The sequence below is a fragment of the Salmo trutta genome, chromosome 1 (assembly GCF_901001165.1).
Source record: "Salmo trutta chromosome 1, fSalTru1.1, whole genome shotgun sequence".
Classification (NCBI taxonomy): domain Eukaryota; kingdom Metazoa; phylum Chordata; class Actinopteri; order Salmoniformes; family Salmonidae; genus Salmo; species Salmo trutta.
The window spans coordinates 881553-909434 of NC_042957.1; the positions used below are offsets into that span (position 1 = coordinate 881553).

A 27882-nucleotide genomic window follows, 5' to 3' on the forward strand; every position below is an offset into this window, starting at 1 on the left:
GAGAGAGGGCAGGTGTTATGACAACAGAGAGAGGGGATGAGTGTTAGAGAGTTTGCTATTAGAGATAGAGGTCAGTGTGTGAGAGGGAGGGACAGAGGGCCGTTCTAACTGCAGCACTTGCTCTTCCATCCTGTGACTCCACTCCCACCGCTGATGTCCACATTCTCACTGTTGGGCTCTTTGACGGGCGTCTGCAACACACACCCACGTCACACACACATTATACATAAACATTACTTACACCACCATCATCACATATACATTATACATACAAAACATTACTTACACCACCATCATCACATATACAGTACCAGTCAAAGATTTGGACACACCTACTGATTCATTTGGACTATTTTCTACATTGTTGAATAATAGTGCAAGACATCAAAACTATGAGTAGGTGTGTCCAGACTTTTGACTGAAAGGTGTACACACACACACACACGTGTACACACGTGCTGCAGATACACACACCACCAACCTTTCTGAGGATGTCTTCTGCTAGTGTGAGGAAAGCCTTCTCAATGCTGATGTTGGCCTTGGCACTCGTCTCAAAAAACCTAATACCATGTTCCCTGGCAATCTGAGAGAGAGAGCGAAAGAGAAGGACAGGACTGTTTTATTTACTATAACTCAAATGTATTGGAAGGGAAACAAACACGTGCTGCATGTTGCAGTAGACCTTCAGAATAATAGAATAATGCAAAACATATCCTTGCCTATCCAGCGAAGAAAACGATGCTAGCCCACTGAATGAATGACAAATGGACGGAATGGCCGATAACTGTGCAAGTTTAGTTCACAATCTAATTTAAAATGAGGCCTAACTGAATGATGAGGTTGATTTAATATAGAACAACAACAGTGTAATGAGGTTGATTTAATGTAGAACAACAACAGTGTAATGAGGTTGATTTAATGTAGAACAACAACAGTGTAATGAGGTTGATTTAATGTAGAACAACAACAGTGTAATGAGGTTGATTTAATGTAGAATAACAACAGTAATGAGGTTGATTTAATGTAGAACAACAGTGTAATGGAGGTTGATTTAATATAGAATAACAACAGTAATGAGGTTGATTTAATGTAGAACAACAGTGTAATGAGGTTGATTTAATGTAGAACAACAACAGTGTAATGAGGTTGATTTAATATAGAACAACAGTGTAATGAGGTTGATTTAATATAGAACAACAGTGTAATGAGGTTGTGTTATGCCTATTTATCAGCGTTGGCGCTCATGTTAATCATTTGACAGCTCGCCTTGAGGAATGATAATGTTATCTTTTACGTTTTACTTTGTAAAAAGAAGCTGTTTCAGGACGGCTTGATTTATTGTAATTCCACTACTAATCTAATTTATTGTAAGGAAATGATTTACTGTAATTCCACTACTAATCTAATTTATTGTAAGGAAATGATTTACTGTAATTCCACTACTAATCTAATTTATTGTAAGGAAATGATTTACTGTAATTCCACTACTAATTAGTTTATTGTAAGGGAAATGATTTACTGTAATTCCACTACTAATTAGTTTATTGTAAGGAAATGAACACAGGCTACGTGTTGCTGTAGGCCTTTAGAATAATGAAAAACATATCCTTGATTTTATCCAAGTTGGTGAGCGGGAATCAAACGATGCCAGTCAGCCTGCACAACCAGCCAATCAAAACTACACCGAAACCAATTTCACACATAAAAAGAGTTAGCCTATAGACAAGATTAAAAATGGACAATAATCTGATGAGTGACAATATTATCAGTTGTCAAATTGTACACAAAGAGATGGGTGCATCTTATAAATGACAGATGCAGAGAAAGGAGCATCGCTTTATCAAATCCTCCTTCAAAGTCACGTGCAGATAAACCATTGTGATTTCTATATAGAATCTGAAAGAGCATATTCTGCCTTTTCTATGACACTTACCTTCGTGAAATAACTCATAATTCAATAGGTGCAGCTCTATTTCCCAAAGTCACTTTTTCCAAGAATATCCCTGCATTCAGCAAATTACCACTCCCGCAGCAGCATTGCATTGGCTACTAAGCAAACATTTGTAACATAATAGATGTAAAATATGCTATTTCTATATGCAATTCATTCTTTACAGTTGTTCATGCAATGGTGCTTTTGTTTAGGAATTCAGCAAAACATTTCACCAAACTGGACGGTTATAATATAATCTTTTTCATTTCTACTTTGTCAAACGAAAGTAGTTCCCTGAACTCCTATCGGATCTTGTAGTCATGGCAGATAATATTCCAATTTTTGGTGACTTTAATATTTACATGGAAAAGTCCACAGACCCACTCCAAAAGGCTTTCGGAGCCATCATCGACTCAGTGGGTTTTGTCCAACATGTCTCTGGACCTACTCACTGCCACAGTCATACTCTGGACCTAGTTTTGTCCCATGGAATAAATGTTGTGGATCTTAATGTTTTTCCTCATTATGCTGGATTATCGGACCACCCCATTTTATCACGATTGCAATCGCAACAAATAATCTGCTCAGACCCCAACCAAGGAGCATCAAAAGTCGTGCTATAAATTCTCTGACAACCCAAAGATTCCTAGATGCCCTTCCAGACTCCCTCTGCCTACCCAAGGACGTCAGAGTACCAAAATCAGTTAACCACCTAACTGAGGAACTCAATTTAACCTTGCGTAACACCCTAGATGCCGTCGCACCCCTTAAAACATTAGTCATAAGAAACTAGCTCCCTGGTATACAGAAAATACCCGAGCCCTGAAGCAAGCTTCCAGAAAATTGGAACAGAAATAGTGCTACGCCAAACTGGAAGTCTTCCGATTAGCTTGGAAAGACAGTACCGTGCAGAATCGATGAACCCTCACTGCTGCTCGAGCATCCTATTTTTCCAAATGAATTGAGGAAAATAAGAACAATCCAAAATGTATTTTTGATACTGTCGCAAAGCTGACTAAAAAGCAGCAGCAGCATTCCCCAAGAGAGGATGGCTTTAACTTCAGCAGAGATAAATTCCTAAACTTCTTTGACGAAAAGATAATGATCACTAGAAAGCAAATTACGGACTCCTCTTTAAATCTGCGTATTTCTCCAAAGCTCATTTGTCCTGAGTCTGCACAACCCTGCCAGGACCTAGGATCAAGGCAGACACTCAAGTATTTTTAATACTATATCTCTTGACACACTGATGAAAATAATCATGGCCTCTAAACCTTCAAGCTGCATACTGGACCCTATTTCAACTAAACTACTGAAAGAGCTGCTTCCTGTGCTTGGCCCTCCTATGTTGAACATAATAAACAGCTCTCTATCCACCGGATGTGTACCAAACTCACTAAAAGTGGCAGTAATAAAGCCTCCCTTGAAAAAGCCAAACCTTGACCCAGAAAATATTTAAAAAACTACTGGCCTATATCAAATCTGTCATTCCTAACAACATTTTTTGAAAAAGCTGTTGCGCAGCAACTCACTGCCTTCCTGAAGACCAACAATGTATACGAAACGCTTCAGTCTGGTTTTAGACCCCATCATAGCACTGAGACTGCACTTGTGAAGGTAGTAAATGACCTTTTAATGACGTCAGACCGAGGCTCTGCATCTGTCCTCGTGCTCCTAGACCTTAGTGCTGCTTTGATACCATCGATCACCACATTCTTTTGGAGAGATTGGAAACCCTAATTGGTCTACATGGAAAAGTTCTGGCCTGGTTTAGATCTTATCTGTCGGAAAGATATCAGTTTGTCTCTGTGGATGGTTTGTCCTCTGACAAATCAACTGTAAATTTTGGTGTTCCTCAGGGCTCAGTTTTAGGACCACTATTGTTTTCACTATATATTTTACCTCTGTGTGATGTCATTCGAAAACATAATGTTAACTTTCACTGCTATGCCGACGACACACAGCTGTACATAGTGTGAAGGTAGGCTTCCCTGTGGCTCAGTTGGTAGAACATGGTGTTTGCAACGCCAGCATGGTGTGTGCAACGCCAGGGTTGTGGGTTCGATTCCCACGGGGGGCCATTACAAAAAAAATAAAATGCATGAAATGAAATGTATGAAATGTATGTATTCACTACTGTAAGTCGCTCTGGATAAGAGCGTCTGCTAAATGACTAAAATGTAAAATGTACATTTTGATGAAACATGGTGAAGCCCCAAAATTGCCCTCACTGGAAGCCTGTGTTTCAGACATAAGGAAGTGGATGGCTGCAAATGTTCTACTTTTAAACTCGACCAAAACAGAGATGCTTGTTCTAGTTCCCAGGAAACAAAGAGATCTTCTGTTGAATCTGACAATTAATCTTGATGGTTGTACAGTCGTCTCAAATAAAACTGTGAAGGACCTCGGCGTTACTCTGGACCCTGATCTCTCTTTTGAAGAACATATCAAGACTGTTACAAGGGCAGCTTTTTTCCATCTACGTAACATTGCAAAAATCAGAAACTTTCTGTCCAAAAATGATGCAGAAAAATGTATACATGCTTTTGTCACTTCTAGGTTAGACTACTGCAATGCTCTACTTTCCGGCTACCCGGATAAGGCACTAAAACGTCAGTTAGTGCTAAATACGGCTGCTAGAATCTTGACTAGAACCAAAAAATGTGATCATATTACTCCAGTGCTAGCCTCCCTACACTGGCTTCCTGTTAAGGCAAGGGCTGATTTCAAGGTTTTACTGCAAACCTACAAAGCATTACATGGGCTTGCGCCTACTTATCTTTCCAGTTTGGTCGGACATACCTACACATACGCTACGGTCACAAGACGCAGGCCTCCTAATTGTCCCTAGAATTTCTAAGCAAACAGCTGGAGGCAGGGCTTTCTCCTATAGAGCTCCATTTTTATGGAATGGTCTGCCTATCAATGTGAGAGAAGCAGACTCGGTCTCGACCTTTAAGTCATTATTTAAGACTCATCTCTTCAGTAGGTCCTATGACTGAGTGTAGTCTGGCCCAGGAGTGTGAAGGTGAACGGAAAGGCACTGGAGCAACGAACCTCCCTTGCTGTCTCTGCCTGGCCGGTTCCCCTCTCTCCACTGGGATTCTCTGCCTCAAACCCTATTACAGGGGCCGAGTCACTGGCTTACTGGTGTTCTTCCATGCCGTCCATGGGAGGGGTGCGTCACTTGAGTGGGTTGAGTCACTGACGTGGTCTTCCTGTCCGGGTTGCCCCCCCCCGGGTTTGTGCCGTGGCGGAGATCTTTATGGGCTATACTCGGCTTTGTCTCGGATAGTAAGTTGGTGGTTGAAGATATCCCTCTTGTGGTGTGGGGGGGCTGTGTTTTTGCAAAGTGGGTGGGGTTATATCCTGCCTGTTTTACCCTGTCTGGCGGTATCGTCGGACGGGGCCACAGTGTCTCCCGACCCCTCCTGTCTCAGCCTCCAGTATTTATGCTGCAATAGTTTATGTGTCGGGGGGCTAGGGTCAGTCTGTTATATCTGGAGTATTTCTCCTGTCTTATCTGGTGTCCTGTGTGAATTTAAGACGGCTCTCTCTAATTCTCTCTCTTTCTCTCGGAGGACCTGAGCCCTAGGACTATGCCTAAGGACTACCTGGCCTGATGACTCCTTGCTGTCCCCAGTCCACCTGGTCGTGCTGCTGCTCCAGTTTCAACTGTTCTGCCTACGGCTGTGTAACCCTGACCTGTTCACCGGACGCGCTAACTTGTCCCAGACCTGCTGTTTTCAACTCTCTAGAGACAGCACGAGTGGTAGAGATACTCTGAATGATCGGCTATGAAAAGCCAACCGACATTTACTCCTGAGGTGCTGACCTGTTGCACCCTCAACAACTACTGTGATTATTATTATCTGACCCTGCTGGTCATCTATGAACATTTGAACATCTTGGCCATGTTCTGTTATAATCTCCACCTGGCACTGCCAGAAGAGGACTGGCCACCCCTCATAGCCTGGTTCCTCTCTAGGTTTCTTCCTAGGTTTTGGTCTTTCTAGGGAGTTTTTCCTAGCCACCGTGCTTCTACACCTGCATTGCTTGCTGTTTGGGGTTTTAGGCTGGGTTTCTGTACAGCACTTTGTGACATCAGCTGATGTAAAAAGGGCTATATAAATACATTTGATTGATAGAATTATACAAAACATATAATTGACTATCTAAACAAATAACTATTGTTGTTATTTTGTTTAAATATATATATATATATATATATATATATATATATATATATATATATATATATTTCCACGATTGGAGCTTACGTTTGCTGTACATTGCAGGTTGACATGCATCTGATGCAGACGCTGAAGGCGACGCCTGGCAACGTTCTCTGACAGGCTGACAGGCCAGGCGTGTCTACTGTGAATACAACATGGAGGCTATGGAAATGATAGTTTCTCACCTGCTCTCCCTTGGCTTTCGGTACCACCCTCTTGTCTTCCATGTCACACTTGTTGCCTAGCAGCATTCGCTCCACGTCCTCGTTGGCATGCTGAAACACATATTACAGACAAACTTACCCCAACACATCACATCGCACACTGACCCCGACGCATCACAGTACAGACTAACCCCATCCCAGTACAGACTAACCCCATCCCAGTACAGACTAACCCCATCCCAGTACAGACTAACCCCATCCCAGTACAGACTAACCCCATCCCAGTACAGACTAACCCCATCCCAGTACAGCCTAACCCCATCCCAGTACAGCCTAACCCCATCACAATACAGACTAACCCCATCCCAGTACAGACTAACTAACCCCATCCCAGTACAGACTAACTAACCCCAACACAGTACAGACTAACTAACCCCAACACAGTACAGACTAACTAACCCCAACACAGTACAGACTAACTAACCCCAACACAGTACAGACTAACTAACCCCAACACAGTACAGACTAACTAACCCCAACACAGTACAGACTAACTAACCCCAACACAGTACAGACTAACTAACCCCAACACAGTACAGACTAACTAACCCCAACACAGTACAGACTAACTAACCCCAACACAGTACAGACTAACTAACCCCAACACAGTACAGACTAACTAACCCCAACACAGTACAGACTAACTAACCCCAACACAGTACAGACTAACTAACCCCAACACAGTACAGACTAACTAACCCCAACACATCACGTAGCACAGACTGACCCCGTCATATTACAGACTAACCCCACATCGCGTCGCACAAACACTGAAGCATCGCCCTCTGAATTGCGGCATTGAACGCTTTAGCAGAATTCTCTCTTCACAGCTATATAACGTGTGTGTGTGTGTGTGTGTGTGTGTGTGTGTGTGTGTGTGTGTGTATACACTACCATTCAAAAGTTTGGGGTCACTTAGACATGGCCTTGTTTTTGAAAGAAAATCCGTTTTTTTCTTACATTAATATAACATTAAATTGATCAGAAATACAGTGTAGACACTTAACTTCTTTGGGATAGGGGGCAGTATTTTCACGGCCGGATAAAAATTGTACTCGATTTAAACTGGTTACTACTTCTGCCCAGAAACTAGAATATGCATATAATTAGTAGATTTGGATAGAAAACACTAAGGTTTCTAAAACTGTTTGAATGGTGTCTGAGTATAACAGAACTCATATGGCAGGCAAAAACTTGAGAAGATTCCATACAGGAAGTGCCCTGTCTGACAATTTGTTGTCCTTCTGTTGCATCTCTATCGACATTACAGCATCTGTGCTGTAACGTGACACTTCCTAAGGCTTCCATTGGCTCTCTAAAGCCGCCAGAAAGTGGAATGACGTGTCTGCTGTCTCTGGGCAAAGTACAGCAGCTCTGTTTGTGAGTGGTCAGCCTGGGGACAGTGAGACTGAGATGCGCGGTCACGAGACTTCTCCATTTTATTCTTTCAGCCTTTGAATGAATACAACGTTGCCCGGTTGGAATATTATCGCTATTTTACGAGAAAAATAGCATAAAAATATATTCTTAAACAGCGTTTGACATGCTTCTAAGTACGGTAATGGAATATTTAGCATTTTTTTGTCACGAAATGCGCTCACGCGTTACCCTTCGGATAGTGACTTGAAAGCATGAACAAAACAGAGGTATTTGGATACAACTATGGATTATTTGGAACCAAAACAACATTTGTTGTTGAAGTAGAAGTCCTGGGAGTGCATTCTGGCAAAGAACAGCAAAGGTAATCCAATTTTTCTAATAGTAATTCTGAGTTTAGGTGACCCCGAAGTTGGCGGATGTCAAAATAGCTAGCCGTGATGGCCGAGCTATGTACTCAGAATATTGCAAAATGTGCTTTCGCCGAAAAGTTATTTTAAAATCAGACATAGCGATTGCATAAAGGAGTTCTGTATCTATAATTCTTAAAATAATTGTTATGTATTTTGTCAACGTTTATCGTGAGTAATTTAGTAAATTCACCGGAAGTTTTCGGTGGGTATGCTAGTTCTGAACATCACATGCTAATGTAAAAAGATGGTTTGTGATATAAATATGAACTTGATTGAACAAAACATGAATGTATTGTATAACAATGTCCTAAGAGTGTCATCTGATGAAGATCATCAAAGGTTGGTGCTGCATTTAGCTGTGGTTTGGGTTTATGTGACATATATGCTTGCTTGGAAAATGGCTGTGTGATTATTTGTGTCTATGTACTCTCCTAACATAATCTAATGTTTTGCTTTCGCTGTAAAGCCTTTTTGAAATCGGACAATGTGGTTAGATTAACGAGAGTCTTATCTTTAAAATGGTGTAAAATAGTTGATTGTTTGAGAAAATTGAATTGTGGTATTTTAGTTGGTTTTGTATTTTGCGCCGTGCAATGCCATTGGCTGTTGGCTAGGGGTTCCGCTAGCGCAACGTCTGTCCTCAACAGGTTAAAACTGTAAATGATTATTGTAGCTGGAAACAGCAGATTTTATATGGAATATCTACATAGGCCCATTATCAGCAACCATCACTCCTGTGTTCCAATGGCACGTTGTGTTAGCTAATCCAAGTTTATCATTTTAAAAAGGCTAATTGATCATTAGAAAACCCTTTTGCAATTATGTTAGCACAGCTGAAAACTGCTGTTCTAATTAAAGAAACAATAAACCTGGCCTTCTTTAGACTAGTTGAGTATCTGGAGCATCAGCATTTGTGGGTTCGATGACAGGCTCAAAATGGCCAGAAACAAAGAACTTTCATCTGAAACTCATCAGTCTATTCTTGTTCTGAGAAATTAAGGCTATTCCATGCGAGAAGTTGCCAAGAAACTGAAGATCTCGTACAATGCTGTGTACTACTCCCTTCACAGAACCGCACAAACTGGCCCTAACCAGAATAGAAAGAGGAATGGGAGGCCCCGGTGCACAACTGAGCAAGAGGACAAGTACATTAGAGTGGCTAGTTTGACAAACAGACGCCTCACAAGTCCTCAACTGGTAGCTTCATTAAATAGTACCCGCAAAACACCAGTCTCAACGTCAACAGTGAAGAGGCGACTCCAGGATGCTGGCCTCCTAGGCAGAGTTCCTCTGTCCAGTGTCTGTGTTCTCCTGCCCATCTTAATCTTTTATTTTTATTGGCCAGTCTGAGATATGGCTTTTTCTTTGCAACTCTGCATAGAAGGCCAGCATCCCAGAGTCACCTCTTCACTGTTGACGTTAAGACTGGTGTTTTGCGGGTACTATTTAATGACATGCAACAATGTTGATAACAGTGCTATTTTCACTTAGCTTCTTAATATAAATGACACTATTAGTTTGTGTTTCTTACATCAGCAAACAGCTAGTTTGTCTTTTCTTAGCAAGTTGCCCTAAATCTTGTGAGATGCTAATTGTTAGCCGCTAATGCTAATACATGTACTGAGTAAGAGCAAACGTAGCTAGCTAATTCAGCCTGATAATACCAGTGATGGTGTAGACCTAAATCGGCATGTTGTTTGTGCAACAATATCTACTAAATCAAAGAGGAATATGCAAAGCAAGAACATGTTAGCTACATGAAGTAGCTAAGAGAAAACATGCAATGTAGCCAACGTTTATAGAGTCCCCTAGGAAACACTTAAACACTTTGTGACATGGTAGGAACTAATTACTCCTCGCTGGCATTTTAATCCGTTGTCATCTCAAACACTGTATTCAAAGTGCCCACCTTTATATTAGTACTATAGAATAGTCATTCTATTTCCATGATTCCTCATTCTATTTCCATGATTCCAACAGTTTGGCTTTAATTCGGAAGTCATTTGCAACATTTGGTTAAAAATAAATCCTAGATTATTTGCCCATATCGTAGCAGTGTGGAAATTCTCTTCATTGAGCAGTGGTGGAAAGTACTTAAGTAGTACCTGAAAGTATTTTAACTTTTTTGGTATCTGTACTTTATTATTTTTATTTCTGACAACTTACTTTTACTTTACTACATTCCTAAAGAAAATACTGTACTTTTTACTCCATACATTTCCCCTGACACCTAAAAGTATTCGTTACATTTGGAATGCTTAGCAGGGCAGGAAAATGGTCCAATTCACACAAGAGAACATCTCTGGTCATCCCTACTGCCTCTGACCTGGCGGACTCACTAAACAGAGAACATCCCTGGTCATCCCTACTGCCTCTGATCTGGCGGACTCACTAAACAGAGAACATCCCTGGTCATCCCTACTGCCTCTGATCTGGAGGACTCACTAAACACAAATGCTTTGTTTGTAAATGATGTCTGAGTGTTGGAGTGTGTCCCTGGCTATCTGTAATGATGATGGAGTGTTCCCCTGGCTATCTGTAATGATGATGGAGTGTTCCCCTGGCTATCTGTAATGATGATGGAGTGTTCCCCTGGCTATCTGTAATGATGATGGAGTGTTCCCCTGGCTATCTGTAATGATGATGGAGTGTTCCCCTGGCTATCTGTAATGATGATGGAGTGTTCCCCTGGCTATATGTAATGATGTCTGAGTGTTGGAGTGTTCCCCTGGCTATCTGTAAATGATGTCTGAGTGTTGGAGTGTGCCCCTGGCTATCTGTAATGATGTCTGAGTGTTGGAGTGTTCCCCTGGCTATCTGTAATGATGGGTGAGTGATGGAGTGTTCCCCTGGTTATCTGTATAGATGTCTGAGTGATGGAGTGTTCCCCTGGTTATCTGTATAGATGTCTGAGTGATGGAGTGTTCCCCTGGTTATCTGTATAGATGTCTGAGTGATGGAGTGTTCCCCTGGTTATCTGTAAATGATGTCTGAGTGATGGAGTGTTCCCCTGGCTATCTGTAATGATGTCTGAGTGTTGGAGTGTGCCCCTGGCTATCTGTATAGATGTCTGAGTGATGGAGTGTGCCCCTGGCTATCTGTAAAGATGTGAGTGATGGAGTGTTCCCCTGGCTATCTGTATAGATGTCTGAGTGTTGGAGTGTTCCCCTGGCTATCTGTAATGATGTCTGAGTGTTGGAGTGTGCCCCTGGCTATCTGTAATGATGTCTGAGTGTTGGAGTGTTCCCCTGGCTATCTGTAATGATGTCTGAGTGATGGAGTGTGCCCCTGGCTATCTGTAATGATGTCTGAGTGTTGGAGTGTGCCCCTGGCTATCCGTACATAAAAATAAAAATGCAATCTGGTTTGCTTAATAAGGAATTTGAAGTTATTTATACTTTTATTAATTCAGTATATTTAAAACCAAATACTTTTAGACTTTTACTCAAGTCGTATTTTACTGGGTGACTTTCACATTTACTTGAGTAATTTTCTATTAACAAATCTTTACTTTTACTCAAGTATGAAAATTGGGTACTTTTTCCACCACTGCAATTGAGTGCAGGAAATGCAGAAATGATAAAAGTGCTGAAATTTGTTTTGGTTGAAATTCAATTGAACAGTATAAGCCAATCAGAATGTATGTGTTGCCACCGTAGGATCACTCGCTACCCATAAAGCCCCCCGGGATCACTCGCTACCCATAAAGCCCCCCGGGATCACTCGCTACCCATAAAGCCCCCCGGGATCACTCGCTACCCATAAAGCCCCTTGGGATCACTCGCTACTCATAAAGCCCCCCGGGATCACTCGCTACCCATAAAGCCCCCTGGGATCACTCACTACTCATAAAGCACCCTGGGATCACTCACTACTCATAAAGCACCCTGGGATCACTCACTACTCATAAAGCAAATGTAAAACTTTTAATATTCAACTCAAAACAACGTCAAACCATCCCATTTTTTTTTTTTGTAATTGCGTGATGTAATATTTTGTCCATATCGTCCAGCCGTAATTGAGCCTATAATCAAACCCACAAATGCTGATGCTCCAGACACTGAACTAGTCCAAAGGCAGCCAGTTTTATTGCTTCTTTAAAATCTGCACAACAGTTTTCAGCTGTGTTAACATAATTGTAAAAGGTTTCCTAATAATCATGTAGCCTTTTAAAATGATAAACTTGGATTAGCTAACACAACGTGCCATTGGAACACAGGAGTGATGGTTGCTGATAATGGGCCTCTATACGCCTATGTAGATATTCCATTAAAAATCAGCCGTTTCCAGCTACAATAGTCATTTACAACATTAACAATGTCTACACTGTTTTTCTCTCTCGCATATATATATATATATATATATACACACACACACACACACACACATACATACATATACATACACACACACTTACACACACACACTTTTAAGTCGGAGGTTTACATACACTTAGGTTGGAGAAACTAAAACTTGTTTTTCAAACATTCCACATATTTCTTGTTAACAAACTTTAGTTTTGGTAAAATCGGTTAGGACATCTACTTGGTGCATGACAAAATACATTTTTCCAACAATTGCTTACAGACAGATTATTTCACAGATTATTTCTTCTGACCACAATTCCTGTTGGTCAGAAGTTCATATACAATAAGTTGACTCCGCCTTTAAATAACTTGGAAAATTCCAGAAAATGATGTCATGGCTTTAGAAGCTTCTGATAGGCTAATTGACATAATTTGAGTCAATTGGAGGTGTTCCTGTGAATGTATTTCAAGGCCTACCTTCAAACTCAGTGGCTCTTTGCTTGACATCATGGGAAAATCTAAAGAAATCAGCCAAGAGATCAGAAAAAAAAAATGTAGACCTCCACAAGACTGGTTCATCCTTGGGAGCAATTTCCAAACGCCTGAAGGTACCATGTTCATCTGTACAAACAATAGTACGCAAGTATAAACACCATGGGACCACGCAGCCGTCATACCGCTCAGGAAGGAGACGCGTTCTGTCTAAAAGAGATGAACGTACTTTGGTGCAAAAAGTGCAAATCAATCCCAGAACAGCAGAGGACCTTGTGAAAACGCTGGAGGAAACAGGAACAAAAAGTATCTATATGCACAGTAAAACGAGTCCTATATCGACATCACCTGAAAGGCCGCTCAGCAAGGAAGAAGCCACTGCTCCAAAACCGCCACAAAGTCAGACTACAGTTTGCAACTGCACATGGGGACAAAGATCGTACTTTTTGGAGAAATTTCCTCTGGTCTGATTAAACAAAAATAGAACTGTTTGGCCATAATGACCATCGTTATGTTTGGAGAAAAAAGGGGGAGGCTTGCAAGCTGAAGAAAACCATCCCAACCGTGAAGCTCGGGGGTGGCAGCATCATGTTGTGGGGGTGCTTTGCTGCAGGAGGGACTGGTGAACTTCACAAAATAGATGGCATCATGAGGTAGGAAAATTATGTGGATATATTGAAGCAACATCTCAAGACATCAAATGAAAGTTTCTTTGTCACATGCGCCGAATACAACCTTATAGTGAAATGCTTACTTACAGGCTCTAACCAACAATGCAAAAAGGTATTAGGTGAACAATAGGTAAGTAAAGAAATAAAATAACAGTAAAAGACAGTCAGGAAGTTAAAGCTTGGTCGCAAATGGGTCTTCCAAACGGACAATGACCCAAAGCATACTTCCAAAGTTGTGGCAAAATGGCTTAAGGACAACAAAGTCAAGGTATTGGAGTGGCCATCACAAAGCCCTGACCTCAATCCTACAGAAATTTGTTGGCAGAGCTGAAAAAGCGTGTGCGAGCAAGGAGGCCTACAAACCTGACTCAGTTACACCAGCTCTGTCAGGAGGAATGGGCCAAGCTTGTGGGAAGCTTGTGGAAGGCTACCCAAAACGTTTGACCCAAGTTAAACAATTTAAAGGCAATGCTACCAAATACTAATGTAAACTTCTGACCTACTTGGAATGTGATGAAAGAAATAAAAGCTGAAATAAATCATTCTCTCTACTATTATTATGACATTTCACATTCTTAAAATAAAGTGGTTATCATAACTGACCTAAAACAGGGAATTTTTACTAGGATTAAATGTCAGGAATTGTTAAAAACTGAGTTTAAATGTATTTGGCTGAGGTGTATGTAAACTTCCGACTTCAACTGTGTATCTATCGATCTATATGTGTGTGGGAATGTGCGTGTGTGTATAATGTGTGTGTGTGTGTGTGTGTGTGCGTGCGTGCGTGCGTGCGTACCTCATCGATGTTGCGGAGCCACTTGCTGATGTTCTCGAAGCTCTTGGCGTTGGTGATGTCATAGACCAGCATGATGCCCATGGCGCCTCGATAGTAGGACGTGGTGATGGTGTGAAACCGCTCCTGGCCAGCTGTGTCCCTGTTAAACACATGATATATAAACCTCTCCTGACCAGCTGTCCCCCTGTTAAACACATGATATATAAACCTCTCCTGACCAGCTGTCCCCCTGTTAAACACATACACAGTTGAATTTGGAAGTTTACATACACCTTAGCCAAATACATTTAAACTCAGTTTTTCACAATTCCTGACATTTAATCCTAGTAAAAATTCCGTCTTAGGTCAGTTAGGATCACCACTTTATTTAAAAAATGTGAAATGTCAGAAAAATAGAAGAGAGAATGATTCATTTCAGCTTTTATTTCTTTCATCACATTCCCAGTGGGTCAGAAGTTCACATACACTCAATTAGTATTTGGTAGCATTGCCTTTTAAATTGTTTAACTTGGGTCAAACGCTTCGGGTAGCCTTCCACAAGCTTCCCACAATAAGTTGGGTGATTTTTGGCCCATTCCTCCTGACAGAGCTGGTGTAACTGAGTCAGGTTTGTAGGCCTCCTTGCTCGCACACGCTTTTTCAGTTCTGCCCACAAATTTTCTATAGGATTGAGGTCAGGGCTTTGTGATGGCCACTCCAATACCTTGACTTTGTTGTCCTTAAGCCATTTTGCCATAACTTTGTAAGTATGCTTGGGGTTATTGTCCATTTGGAAGACCCATTTGCGACCAAGCTTTAACTTCCTGACTGATGTCTTGAGATGTTGCTTCAATATATCCACATAATTTTCCTCCCTCATGAAGCCATCTATTTTGTGAAGTGCACCAGTCCCTCCTGCAGCAAAGCACCCCCACAACATGATGCTGCCACCCCCGTGCTTCACGGTTGGGATGGTGTTCTTCGGCTTTCAAGCACCCCCCTTTTTCCTCCAAACATAACAATGGTCATTATGGACAAACAGTTCTATTTTTGTTTAATCAGACCAATTCTCAAAAAAGTACGATCTTTGTCCCCATGTGCAGTTGCAAACCGTAGTCTGGCATTTTTAATGGCGGTTTTGGAGCAGTGGCTTCTTCCTTGCTGAGCGGCATTTCAGGTTGTCGATATAGGACTCGTTTTACTGTGGATATAGATTATTTTGTACCCGTTTCTTCCAGCATCTTCACAAGGTCCTTTGTTGTTCTGGGATTGATTTGCACTTTTCTCACCAAAGTACGTTCATCTCTAGGAGACAGAACGCGTCTCCTTCCTGAGCGGTATAACGGCTACGTGGTCCCATGGTGTTTATACTTGCGTACTATTGTTTGTACAGACGAACGTGGTACCTTTAGGCGTTTGGAAATTGCTCCCGAGGATGAACCAGACTTGTGGAGGTCTACAATTAATAAATAAAAGCTGAAGTAAATCACTCTATTATTCTGACATTTCACATCCTTAAAATAAAGTGATCCTAACTGACCTAAGACAGGGAATTATTTTAAATGTATTTGGCTAAGGTGCATGTAAACTTCCGACTTCAACTTTATATACAGATACACAGTTGGATACCTGCTCATTCAAGGGTTTTTCTTTATTTCTACATTGTAGAATAATAGTGAAGACATCAAAAATTATGAAAAAACACATATGGAATCATGTTGTAACCAAAAAAGATTATTCAAAGTAGCCACCCTTTGCCTTGACAGCTTTGCACACTTCTTAACTTGTTGGGGATAGGGGGCAGTATTTGCACAGCCGGATAAAAAAACGTACCCAATTTAATCTGGTTACTACTCCTGCCCAGTAACTAGAATATGCATATAATTGTTTGATTCGGATAGAAAACACCCTAAAGTTTCTAAAACTGTTTGAATGGTGTCCGAGTATAACAGAACTCATTTGGCAGGCAAAAACCTGAGAAGGTTTCATGCAGGAAGTGGCCTGTCTGACAAGGTGTTGTTGTTCTTGCTTCTGTTTATTGAAGAGTCAGGATCTTAGCTGTAACGTGACACTTCCTACGGCTCCAATAGGCTCTCAAAGCCCGGGAAAAACCTGAACGATGACGAGGCAGCCTCTGGCTGAAACACATTATCGCCTTTGCCAAGTGGCCCATCAGAGGACAAAGGGCTTAGGCTCGTGCCCGAGTCGACCCAGTGATATATTTTCTTTCGGCTGTTTACCTAATTGCAGATTCCCGGTCGGAATATTATCGCTTTTTTACGAGAAAAATGGCATAAAAATTGATTTTAAACAGCGGTTGACATTCTTCGAAGTACGGTAATGAAATATTTAGAAATCTTTTGTCACGAAATGCGCCGTGCGCGCGACCGTTATTTACCATTGGGATAGTGTCTAGAACGCACGAACAAAACGTTGCTGTTGGAACATAACTATGGATTATTTTGGACCAAACCTACATTTGTTATTGAAGTAGAAGTCCTGGGAGTGCATTCTGACGAAGAACAGGAAAGGTAATCAAACCTTTCTAATAGTAAATCTGACTTTGGTGAAGGCTAAACTTGGTGGGTGTCTAAATAGCTAGCCCTGTGTTGCTGGGCTATCTACTTAGAATATTGCAAAATGTGCTTTCATCGAAAAGCTATTTTAAAATCGGACATATCGAGTGCATAGAGGAGTAATGTATCTATAATTCTTAAAATAATTGTTATGCTTTTTGTGAACGTTTATCGTGAGTAATTTGGCAAATTGTTAGTAAATTCGCCGGAAGTTTGCGGGGGGTATGCTAGTTCTGAACGTCACATGCTAATGTAAAAAGCTGTTTTTTGATATAAATATGAACTTGATTGAACAAAACATGCATGTATTGTATAACATAATGTCCTAGGTGTGTCATCTGATGAAGATCAAAGGTTAGTGCTGCATTTAGCTGTCTTCTGGGTTTTTGTGACATTATATGCTAGCTTGAAAAATGGGTGTCTGATTATTTCTGGCTTGGTACTCTGCTGACATAATCTAATGTTTTGCTTTCGTTGTAAAGCCTTTTTGAAATCGGACAGTGTGGTTAGATAAAGGAGAGTCTTGTCTTTAAATAGCTGTAAAATAGTCATATGTTTGAGAAATTGAAGTAATAGCATTTCAAAGGTATTTGAAAATCGCGCCACAGGATTCAACTGGCTGTTACGTAGGTGGGACGAATTCGTCCCGCCGGTCCTAGAGAGGTTAAACGCTTGGCATTCTCTCAAGCATCTTCCTGAGGAATGCTTTTCCAACAGTCTTGAAGGAGTTCCCACATATGCTGAGCACTTGTTGACTGCCTTTCCTTCACTCTGCGGTCCAACTCATCCAAATTGAGTCGAGGTCAGGTGATTTGTGGAGGCCAGGTCATCTGATGCAGCACTCCATCACTCTCCTTCTTGGTCAAATCGCCCTTACACAGCCTGGAAGTGTGTTGGGTCATTGTCTTGTTGAAAAACAAATGACAGTCCCACTAAGTGCAAACCAGATGGGATGGCGTATCGCTGCAGAATGCTGTGGTAGCCATGCTGGTTAAGTGTGCCACGAATTCTAAATAAATCACAGACAGTGTCACCAGCAAAGCACCATCACACGTCCTCCTCCATGCTTCACGGTGGGAACAACACATGCGGAGATCATCCGTTCACCTACTCGGAGTCTCACAAAGACACGGTGTTTGGAACCAAAAATCTCAAATTTGGACTCAAGAAAAAAGAACAGATTTCTACCGGTCTAATGTCCAATGCTCGTGTTTCTTGGCCCAAGCAATTCTCCTCTTCTTATTGGCGTTCTTTAGTAGTTTTTCTTTGTTGCAGCAATTCGACCATGAAAGCCTGATTCACGCAGTCTCCTCTGAACAGTTGATGCTGAGATGTGTCTGTTACTTCAACTCTGTGAAGCATTTATTTGGGCTGTAATCTGAGGCGAGTAACTCTAATGAACTTATCCTCTGCAGCAGAGGTAACCCTGGGTCTTCCTTTCCTGTGGTGGTCGTCATGAGAGACAGTTTCATCATAGCGCTCGATGGTGTTTCCGACTGCACTTGAAGAAACTTTCAAAGTTCTTGACATTTTCTGGAATGACTGACCATGTCTTAAAGTAATGGACTGCCATTTCTCTTTGCTTATTTGAGCTGTTCTTGACATAATATGGACTTGGTCTTTTGCCAAATTGGGCTCTCTTCTGGATACCACCCCTACCTTGTCACAACACAACTGATTGGCTCAAACGCATTCAGAAGGAAAGAAATTCCACAAATTAACTTTTAACCAGGCACATCTGTTAATTGAAATGCATTCCAGGTGACTACCTCATGAAGCTGGTTGAGAGAATGCCAAGAGTGTGCAAAGCTGTCAAGGCAAAAGGTGGCTACTAAAATATATTATTATTTGTTTAACCCTTTTTTGGTTACTACATGATTCCATATGTGTTATTTCATAGTTTTGATGTCTTCACTATTATTCTACAACGTAAAAAATAGTAAAAAATAAAGAAACCCTTAAATGAGTAGGTGTCCAAACGTTTGACTGTTACTGTTACTATATAAAATAACTAAATACACATTACTTGTGTGTAAATGAGAAAAAGGACAAGGGGCCTAAATGCCTTCTGAATGCACTGTATATAGTGGGTGTGTTTGTCACTAGGACAGAGCTCCAGAGTTCCTCTGTGGAGATGGGAGAACCTTCCAGAAGGTCAACCATCTCTGCAGCACTCTACCAATCAGGCCTTTATGGTAGAGTGGCCAGACGGAAGCCAAAAGGTACCTAAAGACTCTCAGACCATGAAAAAAAACAAGATTCTCTGGTCTGATGAAACCAAGATTGAACTCTTTGGCCTGAATGCCAAGCGTCACTTCTGGAGGAAACCTGGCACCATCCCTACGGTGAAGCATGGTGGTGGCAGGATCATGCTGTGGGGATGTTTTTCAGCGGCAGGGACTGAGAGACTAGTCAGGATCGAGACAAAGATGAACGGAGCGAAGTATAGAGAGATCCTTGATGAAAACCTGCTCCAGAGTGCTCAGGACCTCAAACTGGGGTGAAGGTTCACCTTCAAAACAGGACTACAACCCTAAGCACACAGCCATGACAACACAGAAGCGGCTTCGGGACAAGTCTCTGAATGCCCTTGAGTGGCCTAGCCAGAGCCCGGACTTGAACCCGATCTCTGGAGAGACCTGAAAATAGCTGTGCAGCGATGCTCCCATCCAACCTGACAGAGGTTGAGAGGATCTGCAGAGAAGAATGGGAGAAACTCCCCAAATACAGGTGTGCCAAGCTTGTAGTGTCATATATAAAAAGACTTGAAGCTGTAATCGCTACCAAAGGTTAAAGTACTGAGTAAAAGGTCTGAATACTTATGTAAATGTGATATTTACATTTTTTATTTTACCCTCAGAACAACCTCAATTCATCAGGGCATGGACTCATCAAGGTGTTGAAAGCGTTCCACAGGGATGCTGACCCATGTTGACCCCAACGCATCCCACAGTTGTGTCAAGTTGGTTGGATGTCCTTTGGGTGGTGGACCATTCTTGAGCACGGAAAACCCAGCAGCGTTGCAGTTCTATACACAATCCTGTGCGCCTGGCACCTACTACCATACCCCATTCAAAGGCACCTAAATCTCATCTTGCCCATTCACCCTCTGAATGACACAAATACACAATCCATGTCTCAAGGTTTAAAAAGTCTTCTTTAACCTGTCTCATCCCCTTCATCGACACTGATTTAAGTGGATTTAACAAGTGACATCAATAAGGGATCATAGCATTCACCTGGTCAGTCTATGTCATGGAAAGAGCAGGTCTCCTTAATGTTTTACTCAGTGTAGCAGGTGGTGATGGCGTTGACCCGCGCCGATGCATCCCTGTTAAACCTCCTCCACTCACCATATCTGTAGTTTGATCTTCTTTCCTTGGAGTTCAACAGTTTTGATCTTGAAGTCTATTCCTGGAAAACACACAGAAACAAAACAAACGCACATTAATATAGAGCAGAGCCCCTTAAAAAGGTCTGTTATAGACCCAACTCATCTTAGAAAGAAAATGGAAATAATAGATCTGTCACTCAACGCAAACAAGTCTGATAAGCATTATCCCTTCTATGTGCAATTTTTCTATGCTTCCCCAGAAGTTTACAATTTTAGAAACCAGGAAATGTAGTATTTAATACAGGCATCCTTTAAAAGCAGGAATGTCAACAGTAGGGCTGTCCAACTCAAAAAACAAAACATTGGCAGATGGAAAGTAGTCTTTTGAGCAAGCGCAAAATGTTTAAGTGTATTTTTCATATATAGACCTGTGTTTTACTTAAAATCAATTATATGCACAGAGATTGTTTGACAAAATAATTCAGACCCAAATGACTCAAGGGAGGGAGCCAGAGACCTGCTACCGACCAGCCTCCTACCTCCTGAAGTTGCCAGTAATAAGCTACGACCAGCCTCCTACCTCCTGAAGTTGCCAGTAATAAGCTACGACCAGCCTCCTACCTCCTGAAGTTGCCAGTGATAAGCTACGACCAGCCTCTTACCTCCTGAAGTTGCCAGTGATAAGCTACGACCAGCCTCCTACCTCCTGAAGTTGCCAGTGATAAGCTACGACCAGCCTCCTACCTCCTGAAGTTGCCAGTAATAAGCTACGACCAGCCTCCTACCTCCTGAAGATGCCAGTGATAAGCTACAACCAGGGGTCGGCAAACTGTTTCAGTCAAGTGCCAATTCACCAAACCATTTCTACTGATCTGCATGCCAGTTAGGGTTTTCATATGGATGTTTTCGTCGAACAGTTTCATTTCATTTATAATAACGTCTTCGTATCTCAAAATTATTGTTATGTGGTTAATAAAATATTCTAAATGAGAATTAAACAAATATAAAAAACTTCTATTGCCAACTCTGTAAAAACAGCCTACATAAAGCAAACAAATAAAAACATTGCAGCCTGCAAGTCGAAAATATGCTGATGAAAATAAATATGCTATAAATCACATTTGGATCTGTTGGGGCGGTATGCGAATTGGAGAGGGTATAAAGGTTTCCGGGATGATGGTGTTTGTGAGAGCCATTGCCAGCCTTTCAAAGCACTTTATGGTCATCTACCTGAGTGCTACAGGGCAGTAGTCATTTAGGCAGGGTTACCTTCACATTCTTGGGCACAGGGACACTGTTGGTCTGCTTGAAACATGTAGGCATTACAGACTCGGTCAGGGAGAGGTTGAAAATATCTGTGTAGACACTTGACAGTTGGTCAGCACATGCTCTGAGTACATGCCCTAGTAATCCGTCTGGTCCCTCGGCCTTGTGAATGACCCGTTTAAAAAGGTTTTGCTCACATCGGCTACAGAGAGCGTGATCACACAGTCATCCGGAACCGCTGGTGCTCTCATGCATGGTTAAGTGTTGCTTGCCTCGAAGCAAGCATGAAAAGCATTTAGCCTTCCATGCTCCCGAGTGGCGCAGCGGTCTAAGGCACTGCATCCCAGTGGAAGAGGCGTCACTACAGTCCCTGGTTCGAATCCAGCCTGTATCACATCCGGCCGTCCCATAGGGCGGTGCACAATTGGCCCAGTGTCGTCCGAGTTTGGCTGGGGTAGGCTGTCATTGTAAATAAGAATTTGTTCAGTCTTCATCGACCTGGCCAAGGCTTTCAACTCTGTCAATCATCGCATTCTTATCGGCAGACTCAACAGCCTTGGTTTCTCAAATGACTGCCTCGCCTGGTTCACCAACTACTTCTCAGATAGAGTTCAGTGTGTCAAATCGGAGGGCCTGTTGTCCGGACCTCTGGCAGTCTCTATGGTTGTACCACAGGGTTCAATTCTCAGGCCGACTCTCTTCTCTGTAAACATCAATGATGTTGCTCTTGCTGCTGGTGATTCTCTGATCCACTTCTACGCAGACAACACCATTCTGTATACTTCTGGCCCTTCTTTGGACACTGTGTTAACTAACCTCCAGACAAGCTTCAATGCCATACAACTCTCCTTCCGTGGCCTCCAACTGCTCTTAAATGCAAGTAAAACTAAGCGATCTTCAACCGATCGCTGCCCGCACCCGCCCGCCTAGCATCACTACTCTGGATGGTTCTGACTTAGAATATGTGGACAATTACAAATACCTGGGTGTCTGGTTAAACTGTAAACTCTCCTTCCAGACACACATTAAGCATCTCCAATCCAAAATTACATCTAGAATGGGCTTCCTATTGCAGTATTTGTGTATTATTTCTTACACTGTTACCCCAGGAAATCTTAAGTCTTATTACGTACAGCCGGGAGGAACTATTGGATACAAGAGCAACGTCAACTCACCAACACTACGACCAGGAATACGACTTTCCTGAAGTGGATCCTCAGGTGCATGTTCATTAAATTGTTTATGGTTCATTGAACAAGCATGGAAAACAGTGTTTAAACCCTTTACAATGAAGATCTGCAAAGTTATTTGGATTTTTACGAATGATCTTTTAAAGACAGGGTCCTGAAAAAGGGACGTTACTTTTTTTGCTGAGTTTATCTCCGTTAATTCCCAAATATTCCCACAGAAATTTTCCACCTCTTAATATTCCCCAAAATGTGCAACCTTATATATATATATATATATATATATTGATTTGTTTAACACTTTCTTGGTTACTACATGATTCCATATGTGTTATTTCATAGTTGATGTCTTCACTATTATTCTACAGTCGTGGTCAAAGGTTTTGAGAATGAGTCAAATATTAATTTTCACAAAGTCTGCTGCCTCAGTTTGTATGATGGTAATTTGCATATACTCCAGAATGTTATGAAGAGTGATCAGATGAATTGCAATTAATTGCAAAGTCCCTCTTTGCCATGCAAATGAACTGAATCTCCAAAAAACATTTCCGCTGCATTTAAGCCCCGCCACAAAAGGACCAGCTGACATCATGTCAGTGATTCTCTCGTTAACACAGGTGTGAGTGTTGACGAGGACAAGGCTGGAGATCACTCTGTCATGCTGATTGAGTTCGAATAACAGACTGGAAGCTTCAAAAGGAGGGTGGTGCTTGGAATCATTGTTCTTCCTCTGTCAACCATGGTTACCTGCAAGGAAACACGTGCCGTCATCATTGCTTTGCACAAAAAGGGCTTCACAGGCAAGGATATTGCTGCCAGTAAGATTGCACCTAAATCAACCATTTATCGGGTCATCAAGAACTTCAAGGAGAGCGGTTCAATTGTTGTGAAGAAGGCTTCAGGGCGCCCAAGAAAGTCCAGCAAGCGCCAGGACCGTCTCCTAAAGTTGATTCAGCTGCGGGATAGGGGCACCACCAGTACAGAGCTTGCTCAGGAATGGCAGCAGGCAGGTGTGAGTGCATCTGCACGCACAGTGAGGTGAAGACTTTTGGAGGATGGCCTGGTGTCAAGAAGGACAGCAAAGAAGCCACTTCTCTCCAGGAAAAGTATCAGGGACAGACTGATATTCTGCAAAAGGTACAGGGATTGGACTGCTGAGGACTAGGGTAAAGTCATTTTCTCTGATGAATCCCCTTTCCGATTTTTTGGGGCATCCGGAAAAAAAACTTGTCCGGAGAAGACAAGGTGAGCTTTACCATCAGCCCTGTGTCATGCGAACAGTAAAGCATCCCGAGACCATTCATGTGTGGGGTTGCTTCTCAGCCAAGGGAGTGGGCTCACTCACAATTTTGCCTAAGAACACAGCCATGAATAAAGAATGGTACCAACACATCCTCCGAGAGCAACTTCTCCCAACCATCCAGGAACAGTTTGGTGATGAACAATGCCTTTTCCAGCATGATGTAGCACCTTGCCTTAAGGCAAAAGTGATGACTAAGTGGCTCGGGGATGAAAACATCAATATTTTGGTGCCATGGCCAGGAAACTCCCCAGACCTTAATCTCATTGAGAACTTGTGGTCAATCCTCAAGAGGTGGGTGGACAAAAAAAAAAAAAGCACAAATTCTGACAAACTCCAAGCATTGATTATGCAAGAATGGGCTGCCATCAGTCAGGATGTGGCCCAGAAGTTAATTGACAGTATGCCAGGGCAGATTGCAGAGGTCTTGAAAAAGAAGGGTCAACACTGCAAATATTGACTCTGCATCAACTTCATGTAATTGTCAATAAAAGCCTTTGACACTTATGAGATGCTTGTAATTACACTTCAGTATTCTATAGTAACATTTGACAAAAATATCTAAAGACACTGAAGCAGCAAACTTTGTGGAAATTAATATTTGTGTCATTCAACTTTTGGCCATGACTGTACAATATAGAAAATAGTAAAAATAAAGAAAAACCCTGGAATGAGTAGGTGTGTCCAAACTTTTGACTGGTACTGTATATACATACACACAACCAAAAGTATGTGGACACCTGCACAAACGTCTCAATTCCAAGATCATGGGTATTAATATGGAGTTGGTCGCCCCTTTGCTGCTACAACAGCCTCCACTCTTCTGGGAAGGATTTCCACTAGATGTTGGAACATTGCTGTGGGGACTTGCTTCCATTCAGCCACAAGAGCATTAGTGAGGTTGGGCACTGATGTTGGGAGATTAGGCCTGGCTCGCAGTCGGCGTTCCAATTTATCCCAAATGTGTTCCATGGGGTTCTTCCACACCAATCTCGACAAACCATTTCTGTATTGACCTTGCTTTGTGCACAGGGACATTGTCATGTTGAAACAGGATAAGGCCTTCCCCAAACAGTTGCCACAAAGTTGGAAGTACAGAACTGTCTAGAATGTCATTGTATGCTATATTCTATTTAGTTAATTTATTTAAAAAGGCAAGTCTGCGTGAAGATGTCCCTTCACTGAAAGTAAGGGGCCTAGACCAAACCATGAAAAACAGCCTTGACCATTAATCCTCCTCCACCAAACTTTACAGTTGGCACTATGCAGTCGGGCAGGCAGAGTTCTCCTGGCACCACCAAACCCAGATTCGTCCTTCGGACTACTAAATGGTGAAGCGTGATTCATCACTCCAGAGAACACGTTTCCACTGCTCCAGAGTCCAATGGCGGCGAGCTTTACACCACTCCAGCCGATGCATGGTGATCTTAGGCTTGTGTGCGGCTGTTTGGCCATGGAAACCCATTTAATTATGCTCCCGACGAACAGTTCTTGTGCTGACGTTTCTTCCAAAGGCAATTTGGAAGTCGGTAGTGAGTGTTGCAACCGAGGACACGATTTTTACGCGGTACATGCTTCAGCACTCGGCGGTCCCATTCTGTGCGCTTGTGTGGCCTACCACTTCACGGCTGAGCCGGTGCTGTTGCTCCTAGACATTTCCACTTCACAATAACAGCACTTACAATTGACCGGGGGGCAGCTCTAGCAGGGCAGAAATTTTACGAACTGACTTGTTGGGAAGGTGGCATCCTATTTAGGTGCCACTTTGTAAGTCACTGAGCTCTTCAGTAAGGCCATTCTACTGCCGTTTCTATGGAGATTGCATGGCTGCGTGCTCAATTTTATACACCCATCATCAACAGGGGTGTCCACATACTTTTGGCCATGTAGTGTATATGTTTCAATTTTCAAACTAGTTTTCATTGCATGTGAAAACACAGAATCCTACTAATTACTCCACGTGCTTAAATTACATCACTTTTGTTTTGAGCTGACATTGGTGTGGGCTTCTAACGGGCACCTGGCTCACTGTCCGGTTGGCAACCCGGTTCCAAAACACGTCTACCCGGGCGCACAGGCCACATTAATCGAATCACCTCGGCTAAACCCCGCCCATCTCTGCAATTTCTCTTCTTAAAATCTGATTTTAAAACCTCACCATAATCTTAACCACACGGTTAACCTTATGCCAAACCCCAACCTTAAATTAATTCCAAAAATAAATGATGTTTGCATGAAATTTTTACGACATAGGCAATTTTGACTTTGTGGCTGTGGTAATTAGTGACAACCCTGATGCCGGCCTGGCATGCCAGCATTTCTAGATACATAGTTACACCAGTTAGCTACTTGGGAGGAAAAACTAAGAGGTTTACAATAGTCAAATGCAGCTAATTTCTTTAAAACTAGACTAATTAGTTGGCAGTCGGTAGCATGGCTATACCACGTATGTAGACAAACAAATGGCGTTAAGTGAAACTTTAGCAATAACTACTTCAAGGATAATACACCCGAACAAACGGGCTAGCTTGACTGGCATTGTGTAATTGTAACGTTTAACTAACCATTTAGTACACTAAAGTTAGCTAGGTAGTTATTGGTGGCAATCACTTGAGTTTAGCAAACTTGCCTGTGCCTTTTTTGTTAGCAGCTAGGTAGCTAACAAGCTATGTAACGTTAGCTAGCTAGCTAGCTAGCATCTTCACACTTTACGTGGCTAAAGTTAGCTAACTTAACTAGCTAGCTAGCATCTTCACACTTTACGTGGCTAAAGTTAGCTAACTTACCTAGCTAGCTAGCTACCGGTGGTTGAAAACAGCTGTTCCCCGGGAGTGTTGACACCCCATGTCCCGGTAACTCACCTATGGTGGAGATAAAGGTGGTGTTGAAGGCATCGTCTGAGAATCGGAACAACACGCAGGTCTTCCCCACGCCAGAGTCTCCGATCAGGAGGAGTTTGAAGAGCAGGTCGTACGTCTTCTTCGCCATTGAGAAAGTAGATGTGTTCGCCAGACAGACGAGAAGAGATCTACCGCAGGTCTAGAGCCAGCCCGTATATCTGCTGTATTATCTGCGTGTAATGTTGATATGTTGATGTCCAAGTTAGTTTGATAGTTAACTAAATATCGCGAGGGAGGGGTAGAGTGTCGCAACAGTATCCGACGAGTAGCTAATGTTATTTCCAAAACAGAACCGTTTCTCTTACCGCATGAGCATTTAAAAAATAAAAAAACAACAACAAATATATTCTCCCGTGTGATTCCCCTTTTTCCACTTTCTTTCTCTCACCCTGCCGAGACAAAATGGCTCCTCCGACTTACTCTTTCTTCAAACTACCACGGAGCTCATTAAATGATCGGCATACCCCGTCATTCCAAACATTTTGGGACTCTCGATCAAGAACAATTATAAAAAATTTGGAGGTCAAATTACCGATCTTATCACATTATTTGTTTTGTCAATGATTAGCCGAAACAGACTGTCGCCTTCGAATACAGCCACCTCGGCGACACCCTAGTTTACATACACGCCTACTTCCAACCGCTATGGTCAAAAATCCGCTCGGTGATTGGCTCTGGGAACTGCTTGTCAAATATACCGCTGAACCCGATTGGTCAGATTGTCAACTGTCAAGGGGTGGTTGACATGTAAGGACGGAAAATGTTTTTTGCATGGCCATTCCGGATCTTTCAAGGCTCAGACTCTCAGTTCATTTGACTGGTGGAACGTAAACTGTTTGATCCAAAATGGCCGCCGATTTTTCGTTTTGGCTGCCGGTGGCAGATATCTGTA

The 27882-nt window shown here is 42.2% G+C and overlaps 1 protein-coding gene across 1 annotated transcript; it reads right to left on the minus strand.

Annotated features, from left to right (window-relative positions):
- Positions 1-27639, minus strand: rab10 (RAB10, member RAS oncogene family). Its single transcript, XM_029774716.1, has 6 exons — positions 26952-27639; positions 20357-20417; positions 14449-14587; positions 6354-6443; positions 482-583; positions 1-191 (listed from the first exon to the last, which is right to left on the minus strand). The coding sequence occupies exons 1-6, from the start codon at positions 27076-27078 to the stop codon at positions 105-107; spliced, it is 606 nt and encodes a 201-aa protein (XP_029630576.1). The 5' UTR covers positions 27079-27639; the 3' UTR covers positions 1-104.
- Between the last annotated feature and the right edge of the window lie 243 nt (positions 27640-27882).